Source organism: Colias eurytheme, chromosome 18 (assembly GCF_061535395.1).
Source record: "Colias eurytheme isolate Ceu_HAF_F1 chromosome 18, ilColEury1 Martin Lab GWU primary, whole genome shotgun sequence".
Classification (NCBI taxonomy): Eukaryota; Metazoa; Arthropoda; class Insecta; order Lepidoptera; family Pieridae; genus Colias; species Colias eurytheme.
The window spans coordinates 3,836,957-3,850,418 of NC_142997.1; the positions used below are offsets into that span (position 1 = coordinate 3,836,957).

Consider the following 13,462-nt stretch of genomic DNA (forward strand, 5'->3'; position numbering starts at 1 on the left):
GGGACATGTAATTCACTTCAACAAATATTATAACAATAATAACAAATAATAACAACAATCAACAAATACAAAATTTATCAATTAAACTACGTACATAATAATTATAATTTTTGAATGAAATGTGCTTTATGTTGTAACGGTACCAAACGACTGCACGTGGCACCTGCGGACAGCGTAAACTGGTTTATTCTGGTTTTGTGCGTGTTTCCACTTTCCACTATCAAGTGACGATTTATTTATTTGTTTTGTTTCGTAATTATTATGGTCAAATATTAATTATGAAACAAATTATTATGGACACGATATTTTATTGTTTCACGGTAGTCGCCTTGTCGTTTGCTCAAGGACGTAAAATTGAATGATATATTTTTTTTTATAAAGTCAAAACCATTTTCTTTCAAATAAAAACTTGTTTTTATTGAAAACAAAAGTGTTGCTAGGAATAAGTATAAAATTAAATAGTAATGTAAGGATATCGAAACATTTTTGTATAGGCCAGAACGATATAGTGGAAACGCGCTCTAAGATCTGAGTAATATACACACCACTACATATGCAAAAATTTCTCCAAGCTAATTTACCTGTATGCAACTTCTTTTTGGTCCCCGACTTATACTTGTATCTTTTCTTTAACGATTTCTATTTCATCTTCTAGAGTATATTATTGTATTTATCTTGGTCTCATTTTAAATATGAATATTGTAGATGAAACAGCGTTTGTATTTTAGATGTAAATTATGTATCTCTCTATGTAAAGCTTGCAATGCAAATTTTTAAAATCGGGAGATATAGTTTGTCTAAAATTTAATGCAGACGAGAATAAAGTTGATTTTGGAAATATTGTTGGTCTTAATTTTTGTATTGTACATCATATCTTTGAGTGTTATTTTATTGAGATCAAAAAACAACAGCTAAAACGGTTATGGAACAGCACAAACATCACGTGTGCCTTCAGAGAACGCTTGTTTTTGCTGTGTTTTAAATACATTAAGCTTTACAAAGTATACATAAGTTCAAATATATAAACACAGGTTAAACGCAGCGCCATATCGATTTCTCCGTAGCTCACGAGAGGCCCATTAGAATAGCAAATTACCATATCAGGTTGCAAGCTTTTCTGTTTCTCTGACTGACTGGACAGCACCAAATAGCACGCCATTTTTGTTGATGCATTTCTAAAGTTATACATACTAAAGGTAATTTTTTAATTCAGGATTATTATATGTGTGCTCTTGTACGCAATTTCGTTGAATTAATTTTATTCTGTATTTTGGTTTTACTTTGTGTATCGGGGTTTGGAATGTAGTGTCATTTAAAATCCGTTTTTTGGAATGAACATTTTAATTTTTTAGTTGTATGAACCAAGTAATTAAATTAATGTGCATTTTTAAATTATTTAACATAAAACCTATTTTTATGTTTAAAATGATCTGGGTTAAATTTTTGAAACGTGCTCCCCGAATTTCATTATTTTGAATGTGTCTAATCGATAAATAAAAGGGTAGTTTGGGGTGGGGTTTTAGGGTGACTTTTCATAGTAAACTGCTTTTCTTTTTCTGCCGAAATGCGTAGTTTTTGTGAAAATCGAAAATGTAAATTATTTTTTTAGGTTATTTTTGTACTAAAAACGCAACTTTATGTAAAATCTTAAGCTATTGTAAAAATGCAGCCATGATCTGATCTAATTTCATATAGTTCTTAATATATTTTCTGATTAACCTAAATAAAACAAATTACAACAACAAAAGGAGAAGTAATTACAAAAATCGACAACCAACACAATTATGTTGTTAAACTTCCAAGTACAATGTAATAGCACGAACATTCGTAACATTAGGAATTCCACCGAGTACCGGCATTTATTGCCTATACATAAAATTAGTACAGCGTGTACTTTTACAAGCATAAGCATCAAGAATACTTTCAAGATACTTAAATAACACTAAAAGTCGTATCTTTCATCTTACCGCTGCAATTATGACTTCGCGGATCAATAAAAACAAAATAAACGATAATTGTCTAGAATTCTCGATATAAACTATGTAACTGTTGGCCACTTTTTGCATTACAAAGTCTAAACTATCGAACAAGTTGACTGACGACTGTTAAATATGTATTTGCGAGAACTTCGAGCGAACTTTGCGATAGTTTATCTTTACAAGCTAGTGATCCTCACAGATAGTGTTCGAAATTTACATTAGGAATTGTAAAAACACGTTGGCAAAATCTATGATGATATTTTTGATTTTAAATTAAGTACACGTCACATGTGATTAGTATATTACCGTCAATCCATAGTCAAATAAAAAACTAAAGCTGCAAATAAAAAAGTTAACTTACTTTCAAATCGGTTTAAAGAACTTTATTAATCTCATAAACAAGAACAATACAACATGATCTTTTACAAATATGAGAAATAACAATTTTGCAGTTAGTATAACACAATCAGCTATCGAAATTAGTTAAGTATGTCTTTAATTTATTTTTAAAAATAGTAATTGATGAGGATTCTTTAATTGCTTTAGGCAAGCTATTGTACAATTGTGCTCCCTCAAATCTTAAGTTTCTCTTACCGTATAGAGTTCTTATAAATGGTAATTCAAGGTTATCACTCTTTCGTGTGTGGTATTTGTGGGATTTTTTGTTTAGTGTTATTTGTGTTTTTATATTATTAGATAGAATATTTTTAATCAGTATGCATGTGTGATATTTATATAATTTATTTAAATCAAACAATTTGGTACGGAAGTATAGATCCTTAGTTGGCGTTAAAAAATTAAAGTTAAAAAGGATTTTTATTAGTTTGTTTTGCGTAATTTGTAGTTTTTTTAAATTAGTAGGCGCCGATTGCCCCCAAACTGGGATAAGATAATCTAGATGTGGTTTAACAAGCGTGTTATAGATACTATAACGTAATTTAAATGGTATATATTTAGCCGCATTTCTTAAAGCTCCTGTAAGTGGTATTAATTTAGATCTCACATGGTTTATGTGTGATTTAAATGTTAATTTATTATCCAAGATTAGGCCAAGATAATAAATGAATAAAATAAAAAATAAAAAATGAATCATCAAAATCGGTTCATCCAGTTGGAAATTCTGAGGTAAGAAAGCCCAAAACAATAATACAGTGGAATTGTAATATTAATATAATAATGTGTAAATTGTATTATTAGCTGTATTTATAAACTTACAGCTGCGTATTAAAGTACATAAAATCATAACCATTTTATGTATTTTAATTAAATTTTATTTGCTCAACTCGTAAGGCCAGTAATAAAATGTACGATGGGTCGCAATTTGAAATAACCTCGGTTGGACTAATCATTGTGTGTAAAGCAAGAGTAATAAATAAATAATGGGATTACCGGAAAATCAAATTAACTCACGATCAAATTCTGTGATCCCGCTGTGTAATAATTATAATTCACAAAATGTATATATATAGGATTATTTATATTTTATTTTATTGTTTGTAACCAGTGTATGTGTGGTGTGGTGGAGTTGAAGACAGTAAATTATTTCTTTCTTTCTTTCTTTCTTAATATAATTGCATAAAAGATAAGCAAAATATACTAGCTGTGCCCCGCGTTTTACCCGCATTGCTCCGCTCCTTGATCTTAGCGTGATTATATTATATAGCCTGTAGCCTTCCTCGATAAATGGGTTATCTAACACCGAAATAATTCTTCAAATCGGACTCAGCTTCTGAGATTAGCGCGTTCAAACAAACAAACTCTTCAGATTTATAATATTGAGTATATTGCGTATAGATTTGTTTAGCATCAGGTAGCGTGATTCATTGTTTACCTTCCTCTCACGAAAATATGAATTTTGTATTTGAAAGCAAATCTTAAAACGTTTTCAAATTCTACAAATTCTTCCTGTGCACTTAAAATACATGGCGTGCTACGCGACTTGTGTATTCCCGCCGAAATGTCAGTTCCAGTGAGTCGCAGACTTGAATTTCCCGGTAAAAGCTGTTCATCGCTAGTTTTGCTTCAAAAATGTTGTGTAGCTCTAGTGGTGGCCTGTTGTACAACGCAATGTATGTTATGTGTCGGCTTATAGTCTGTTTGCCCAACATTCAAGTCTCCACACATTTAATCTTTTATAGCAGCGCCGTAGCAGGTGAAAAATACGTTTAAAAATAGGATGTTCTTGAAAAATATTTTGTAAGAATACATGTGACAACCAACCTTTTTGGTTTTATGGCTGCATTTAAACTAGGAAAGATAAATTGAAAGAAAGCGTCCACTTTCTGACGAATGCACAATGTGTGGTGTAAAAAAAAGTTTCTTAACTTGCCAACATTGTCTATGGAAAAATAATATTTTCAACATTACTGGTGATTAGGACTTACAGTTTAAGTGTTGAGCCGTTGTCGTAATTAAATTTTAAGAATGGTGTTATTACCCGATTAATTATTGGGCCTATTTTTGATCCCTTAAAATGTAGGTACTAACTTTCGATTCAACAATTTTAAAAATACCTTTAAACACTATTCTACCCACGATCATGATTTATGGTGAAATTAATCGCATCAATAAATTAAATCGAAAGAATAAAGGATGCGAATCAGCCCTTTCATTTTCCGATCAATACGCAATAACAACGTGACTTAGCCGTTATTGTAAAGGCTTGTATTTCCTTGAAAACCTTTCATAGCACAATAATAAGCCACAATACAGATTGGGTTCATCGTTGAAATGATTGGTCTTGTTGACATGGTTCTAATATTTTACGGAAAATTGTGCTCTTAACTTTAGTACGGATGGCATGCTGCTTGTAAGTTACTAGCTGTGTCCCGCGGTTTCACACGCATTCCTCCGCTCCTGTTGGTCTTAGCGTGATGATATATAGCCTAAAACCTTCCTCGATAAATGGGCTATGTAACACCGAAAGAATTTTTCAAATCCGACCAGTAGTTGCTGAGATTAGCGCGCTCAAACAAACAAACAAACTCTTCAGCTTTATAATATTAAGTAAAGATAATTGAAGCTACAAAACTACTAGAAAGTAGAAACCTTAGGTAGAAACTATTTATTATACAAAAATGCTATATATTGTATATTGAACAATAGACAGAAGACTTCTGTATTATTCGTAAATCAAACGTGTTGTAAAAATGTCTGAAAGAAGAATTATTAAAAAAAAACGATAGACTACCATTTAGACTACAAATAAATTGAACGAAAATACTGAAATTGTCCTTTTCAACTCAATTAACTTTAAGACTTCTTAGCCATTTTTATTTAACTTTCCATTATGAGATATAATAATATTTATTGGCTAATCCATGAAACTTCTAGAAACACTAGTAAAGTTCGAAGGCCAGATTCTTTGAAATTGTATCCGTTTCTACGAGAATAAATGTTTTTTTCAGTACATATAAAATAATAAATATAATAATCTTGGACATTTCTTACACCGAATCTCAAAAAACATAATCAGAGTATCATAGGTTAACTTAGGTTCATTTTTTTTATTTATAAAAACATAATACTTATATAGGAACACCCACACAAAAAAATCACACCATCCGGGTCATCTTTAAGTTTATTAAAATAAACTTTTTATAGTAGTATTATAACTATTGTTTATATGAGCTCACAACGTGAAACAACAACCAGTTTTTACAACGCATACCATTAAAATAATGTCGATACTGACATAGATGGGTTTATCAATCACATGCCTAATGCTGTGGCTACATTAGCGCGCTAGGGCGACTGTTCGTGTACAGATAATAAAAAGTATACACACTAGATTCATGTAAACACAATGTGTATGGCCGGGTAGAACGTTGCGGGAGTTATAATTTTTTATGGAATAGTAAATCGCTTCGTTACCTATGTATCACGTTACGCGCTAGTCTGTCTGACTTTCGTTCTCTAATGCATACGTTTAGATTCGTTTTGTTTTTCTTAAAAATTATTAAAAGAGAAGAACAATAAGTTAAGAACAGTAAGTTTTTTTCGAGGGTAGGAGCAAAAAAGAGACACACGTTTTTTCGTAAGCTGTTATATTTAAAATTTGATTTTATATACAAACTCATAGTATTACTTTACCTATATGTGTTAATTTTGTGCCTTTACCTACCAGTTAAATCTCCATATATAAATATCCAACATTCACACACTAAAACTATTACTTCACTTTGAAACCACACAATGGAATCTGTCAAACAATCAATGACTGACATGGCAGCCTTGTTCAATGCAAAAATGGCTGAATTTCAGCGGGACCTGCACAATGTTAATAACACCAATAATTCCCAACCTGCTTCTACCAGCCCCACTTCAAAATTAGCAGCAGAGTTCAACACCTTCCGCTCTTTTGTTGTATCTTCTCTGCATACTTTGCAATCGCAGATTGAGTTCCTCTCAAATCAGTTTATTAGATGGGAGATGAGAAGTCGGAGGAAAATGTTATTATTGCATGGATTACCAGAAGCTTCAAAAGAAAATTCTGCAGAGTTGGTGTCTAAAGTGGTGACGGATCACATAAAAGTTTCTCAATTTCAAAAGGAATCTATTTCCCGGTGCCATCGTTTGGGTTCAGCAAAGTCAGATAAGCCCAGGCCCATTATAATTAAATTTAAAGATGTTTCTTTAAGAGATACCATCTGGTTTTCTAAGACTGCTCTGAAGGGTACTGGATACACACTGTCAGAATTTCTTATGAAGGAAAGACATGATGTTTTCATTTCTGCAAGAACCCGCTTCGGTATAGCCAACTGTTGGACCAAGGATGGTTATATCATTGTTCAAGCTTCTGACGGCTCAAGACATAAGGTCACAACGATGGCTGAACTTGAATCCATTCCTTCAACTGCCGGGTGCTCAGCTTCAACTTCCACTAATTTGCCACAACAAGTCAATAACTCAAAGCCGTTGTCAAATGTTAGACCGAAGAGGCTCGGCAAAGTTAAGTAAGCATTCAATGCATGTTTATTTCAATTGTATGTTTTGCCCATATATGATTTAGTAATTTAGTTTCCTGTCATATGAGTTATCACTGTGTATCTCTTCTAACTTCTCTCAATTACTATGCTGCTTTTTATTTTTAAGTGTTGTAAGTTCTTATTTTAAAGTTGATTGTAGTTTTATATTTTATCTCTTCACTTTATCTTTAGTTGATTATAGTAATTAATACTACCCTTTTATTGTATTAATGTATTGCTTGATACCCGATTATTTATACGATCATACTTTGGTCTTTGACAAACTGTCAATTGTCAAATGTCAAATTTGTGCATTAATTTTTTTTTTTTTATATAATCTATTAATGTCATTTGTGTGGATACTAGCATATTTGAAATTTCACAGTTAGTAATCGTTTTAATTTTGTGTTCTTTTGTTGTAATTTTAATTTTCTTTTTTTTAATGTAACTGGTGGTTAAGGTAATGTTTGAGCGTTACATATTTTTAATTTTTTATTAGTAGCTAATTAAATATATATTCGTAGTACATTTATTATATTATATATTTTATATTATGACTTTAAATTGTAGCACAGACAATGAAAGTTTCATTACACTAAATAATTCTAACAATGATTTCTCAGATGACGACAGTTTCCATAGTTTAACCTGTTCTCCTTCTCCTTGCATTTCTTCTCTCTTTTCTAATTTTAAAAACAACTTAAATATAGTACATATTAATGCGCAGAGTATCCCGGCACACTATCCTGATCTCCTTGCTACTTTCGACTCCAACTCTGTTCATGCTATTTTAGTATCCGAGTCCTGGTTAAAGCCCTGTCTTCCTTCCTCTTCTTATAGTATTCCAGGATTTAATCTGATAAGAAATGATCGGATCGGCCGAACGGGGGGAGGGGTGGCTATATACTTGCGCTCACAAATTCCTTACTCCATTATAAGCCTATCTCCTCAGCCCCCGCCTGGTGATGCTGCCGAACATCTTCTTATTGAGATTACTTCCTCGAATACTAAAATCCTTCTTGGTGTTTTTTATTCCCCTAGCCTTACAGTTAACTATTTCCCGTCCTTTGATCACATCCTTGAATCCTTCTCGCCACTTTATAAGCATATCATCTTGTTAGGAGACTTTAACACTTGCTTACTCAAGGGTGATCAACGCAGTAAAAGGCTACTATCTATTGTAGATTCTTATAATCTAAAAGTCCTTCCTTCACAAGCTACCCATACCGCTCCTAACTGTATTCCTTCCCTCCTTGACCTGGTCATTGTTTCCTCTCCTGAGCATGTCACCGAGCACGGACAGTGTTCGGCTGATATGTTTTCCTTACATGACCTTATTTTCCTTTCGTATAAGATAAAGCCCCCTAAGTTAAAACCAAAAGTTGCCATGCATCGTAATTTTGCTAAAATGAATACTGAACTACTTTGTGAAGACGCAAGTAACATTGACTGGTCGGTTGTTTTCTCTGCCGATACTATCGATGAGAAAGTGTCTTTATTTAATTCGTTGATTATCCAACTTTACGATGCACATGCCCCACTCCGCCCTGTTAAGTTAAAACACTTACCAGCCCCGTGGATGACAGATGACCTTAAAAAACTGTTACGAAAGAAGGCGCGGGCAAAGTCTAAATTAAAATTGTCAAATTCGGAGTCCAATCGGGAAAAATTTATTTTGATTCGAAATCGCTGCAATACGCTATGTAGGGATGCACAACGCCAGTACTTTGCCAAATCTATTGATAACGGTGACCCGTCGAAAATGTGGAAATTCTTCAGATCCCTTGGACTTGGCAAATCTCCCCTTAATCCTGTTCCTAGTACAGTCCATGTCAATGACCTTATTTCTCACTTTTCTAATCCCTCTTCTGATTTCCTTCCCACCTTAAAATCTAGTACCCTAAACTGTCTTAACACCTTACCTCTTCCCAGCTCTCCTTCTTTCGTATTCCGTCAGTTCACCGAGTGCAGTGTTAAGAAGAGCGTGTTGTCAATCACCTCGAAGGCTGTTGGTAGTGACTGTATTGGTCGAAGCATGATCATTCCAATCCTTACCATCATTAATCCTGTCATTACCCATATCCTAAATTCCTCCATTTCTACAGGAAAGTTTCCTAGTGATTGGAAAAATGCCCATATTCTCCCTCTCCCTAAAAACCCGAATCCTTCGACTCCGTCTGATTTCCGCCCCATAGCTATCCTCCCTTTCCTATCCAAGGTTCTCGAGCGGTTGGTTCAAGAACAACTGAGCATTTTCCTAAATCATCACCAACTCCTAAATCCTTTCCAGTCTGGATTTCGACCAGGACACAGCACGACCACTGCCTTAATTAAAATTACTGACGACATCCGACGAGGTTTCGACAACAAAAAGCTCACCATACTCACGCTGATTGATTTCAGTAACGCGTTCAATAGCGTCGATCATGACGTACTGCTGGCAGTGCTGCGCTCTCTTAACTTATCCTCCTCGGCTACTGACTGGTTACAAAGCTACTTAGAGGGACGTCGCCAGCGTGTACTAATTGAGGAAGTTTCTTCAACATGGTGCAATGTTTCTGCTGGCGTTCCTCAAGGTGGCGTATTGTCTCCCCTCCTTTTTTCCATTTTTATAAACTCCATTTCCAAGGACATTGTGTCATCTTACCACATGTATGCGGACGATTTCCAACTATATAAACACGCGTCACTTCTTGAACTACCTGAAGCGATTTTCCAAGTTAACGCTGACCTCGCAGCAATAGTCAGATGGAGCAAAAGTCATGGTTTAACAGTTAATCCAATTAAAACCAAGGTTATCATATTCGGAAGTAGGCAATTAGTCTCAAAAATTGACTGGACCAATTTACCGAACGTTGTCGTTGATGGTGTTCTCATCCCTTATAGTACTCAGGTAAAAAATCTTGGTCTAACTCTGGATCAAACTTTTTCCTGGGATGAACAAATAAAGCAGGTACAAAAAAGGGTTTTTTCTTCTGCCTTTTCTTTACGGCGCTTGCGCAACTTTCTTCCAGTCACATCCAAAATTACCTTAGCTCAATCCCTTCTCCTTCCTCTCCTTGACTTTTCTGACTCCTGCTATCCTGATATTCGTCAATATCAACTTGACACCCTTGAGAAGCTCCAAAATTTCTGTATCAGATTCATATTCGGACTCCGTAAATTTGACCATGTCTCTGAATACAGGAAAAGGCTTAAGTGGCTTCCTATCCGTTATCGCCGGGATACCCATCTGCTGCATCTTCTATACTGTATTCTGTTTAGCCCTAAGACACCTTCTTACTTAAAGGATAACTTCGATTATTTAAGCTCTAGTCATACTCTCTCTCTTCGTTCTTCCAACTTGTTATTGCTCAGCACCCCTTTCCATCATTCTAAATTTTTTAACAATTCTTTCACAGTCCGGGCTATTCAACTATGGAATACTTTACCAGAAAGTATTAGACGTGCTCAAACGCTCAGCTCTTTTAAAGTATTGCTAAAAGATCACTACTTTTCCTTGCTATAGTTTTTTTTATTATCATCCTTTTTTTTTCCTTACTTTATGTTTTGCTTGCTGACGTCATCAAATATTGTTTTTTATAAATTTATTGTCTTTGTGCTATAGTATATGTATGTTTATGTATTCTATTTATATAATATGTATTCTATTTATATAATATGTATTTATATATCATATGTAACTATGTATATGTGTATTTTATTTATTTGTAGTATAATTTATGTATATATAGTAGGTATATTTGATACTTAAATAATTTTATTTATTTATTAGGTATAATTATTATCATTATTTTTTTTTCTCTTCTTTTTGCACTATCCCATTAACATCATACATTTCCTTTCCCATCAGGTTGCCTGGTAGAGATTGCTGCTTAGCAATAAGGCCGCCTCTTGTACAAACTATGCCTTCCTTTTGTATTTTAATGTTATTTTTGTCCTAACTTTGTTTGTGCAATAAAGTGTTATAAATAAATAAATAAATAAATAAACAATAGCTTGCACAATAGCACAAGAACAATAGCTTTCAAATAATTAAAGAATTATCAAAATTGGTACACACAGTTGCCTAATCTAGACAAGAACATCGCGTATGTCCATATACGAAATTTTTGGCGCGCCATCTGAACATGAATCTTCGCGCGCTAATGTAGCTTCAGCTATAAAGATACGATGACATGACAGATGACTAGTACCTTAATGAATAGTTATTTTTAAAGAACTTGAATAATATAGACGCTATTTTTAAAACAGACCTAGTTATTGTGAGCCTATTTTTTACGCCTGTGGGGTTTGGGAATATCTTTCCTCATTTAGGTTTTTAGAGCTTTTTGGTGCAACATTTTGATCTCACAATATTTTTTTTTTCTTGAAATAGATTCATTTATACAATAGGTGTTCTATGTTTTTCCTATTTAGTGAACAAGTATAATTAAACCTTCGATATATTGATCTTTAATAATTGTAACAAAATATTAAAATACTGTTACTTAAATTTTGGAAATTCGATAACAAGTTTCTAACAACAGTATCAATTAAGTGGGAAGTAATTTATCCACTCGCCTTTGTATTAAACAAAGCAATTAAGTGTTATATCGAAGTAATTCTTTAGTTACGAAAGAACTATAAGGAGCTGATAATACTTATACCTACCTATAAATTTGTTAGTTAATTTTAATGGCAGGTAATATAATATTATAGTAGTGTCACATAAAACTTATATAGTCATAAATTTGTATGTAATTTTTATGGTATATACCAACAAACCTTTATGTGCCTACAGAGCTAAATAACATTTTAATCTATAATATAAAATAAAAATGTATCGCAAAATGTGTTGGTAAGCGCATAACTCGAGAACAGCAGACAGCTGAACTGATTTCGTTTATTCTTTTTTTATAATATTCCTTGAACTACGAGGATGATTCTTATGGAGAGAAAACGTAAACCGTATTACGGGCGAAGCAAGGGCGGACCGCTAGTTTTACAAATAGAAACAATATACCTGAAAATATGAGTATGCAAAGCTTCATTCAATTTTCTATTTCAAACCACTATAAGTGTTCAATTCCACTAATATCAACTGATACCAAGCGGAAAAAGCAAACTGCACAGTAACAATAAACGTTTTACAGTTCACAACAGCTTCCAAATAGAGATTAGGGTCCTCTACCTCGAAGGGCCTATCAAACTAAATTACATAATTGATTCCCTTTCCTGGACTAAAGCTATTGTTTCGGTACTCGATATACTACTATTTGATTAGGAATATAGCCTGAATAAATAACCACGTGTGGTCGATCATTTGTTTATTATGTTATCGCTTCTATAGGAAATATATTAAGGTGTAAAATCCCTTCATATGTTTGGACTTTGGAGCTTGTGTAAAATTTTAGACGTTATTTGTGTGGAAAATATGTGACTTTTGTATCCTATGGTTTCGTGTCTGATTTTTGTTAGATACGGTGTATTTTGCTAAATTGGACTAGTCTTTTTTTAGGGTTCCGTAGCCAAAATGGCAAAAACGGAACCCTTATAGTTTCGTCATGTCCGTCTGTCCGTCTGTCCGTCTGTCCGTCTGTCACAGCCGATTTACTCGGAAACTATAAGTACTACAGTGATGAAATTTGATGGGAATATGTGTTGTATGAACCGCTACAAAAATATGACACTAAATAGTAAAAAAAAGAATTGGGGGTGGGGCCCCCCATACATGTAACTGAGGGATGAAATTTTTTTTTTCGATGTACATACCCGTGTGGGGTATCAATGGAAAGGTCTTTTAAAATGATATAAAGTTTTCTAAAAAACATTTTTCTTAAAGTGAACGGTTTTTGAGATATCAGCTCTCAAAGTCGTAAAAAGTATGTCCCCCCCCCTCTATTTTTATAACTACGGGGTATAAAATTCTAAAAAAAATAGAGGTGATGCATGCTAATTAACTCTTTCAACGATTTTTGGTTTGATCAAAGTATCTCTTATAGTTTTTGAGATAGGTTGATTTAACTGTAATTTATTATATTTGCTGCTACGGAACCCTTTGTGCGCGAGCCCGACTCGCACTTGGCCGGTTTTTGCAGTTAAGATTCAAAAAAAAATAGGTTAGGTAGGTAGAACTAAATAATTTGTTTTGTCGTTTTAGCCCTTTGTTTTTTATCTCTAATAAAAACAAGGACGTTACACAATTAACGTTCTAACAAATGCCTTAAATACCATTAATATTATTTTAAAAGTTATAGTTTATCGCAATCTAGACTCTAAACAATATCTTGGCAGCATACGAGAATAAATAATGTTCAATACAGGCAGAGAGGACATTTGGGACATATTAAGGAACTTTTCTTACCAACTTAACATACATGCATATAAGGTGCAAAAATATAGCAGCTATTTTTAAGCTTCTAATAAACAATATTATTTAAATTGTGGATAAAGACTCTTTCACCTGGCTTGATAGTCTTTATCTAGGTATACTTATATGATAAAGCTGAATAGTTTTTTTGTTTGAACGCACTA

General features: G+C 33.4%; 2 protein-coding genes across 4 annotated transcripts in view; both read left to right on the plus strand.

Annotated features, from left to right (window-relative positions):
- The window catches only part of LOC149900532 (nephrin-like), an 84,154-nt gene that overhangs the window by 27,863 nt on the left and 42,829 nt on the right, over window positions 1-13,462 (plus strand). The window lies entirely within an intron of this gene.
- LOC149900533 (uncharacterized) lies at window positions 6,174-7,205 on the plus strand. The gene has a single exon (XM_090112632.1). The coding sequence runs from the start codon at window positions 6,174-6,176 to the stop codon at window positions 6,936-6,938; it is 765 nt and encodes a 254-aa protein (XP_089968758.1). The 3' UTR covers window positions 6,939-7,205.

Excerpts from the sequence above, each read along its gene's own strand:
- LOC149900533 (XM_090112632.1), top strand. The coding sequence starts at position 6,174 with ATGGAATCTGTCAAACAATCAATGACTGACATGGCAGCCTTGTTCAAT.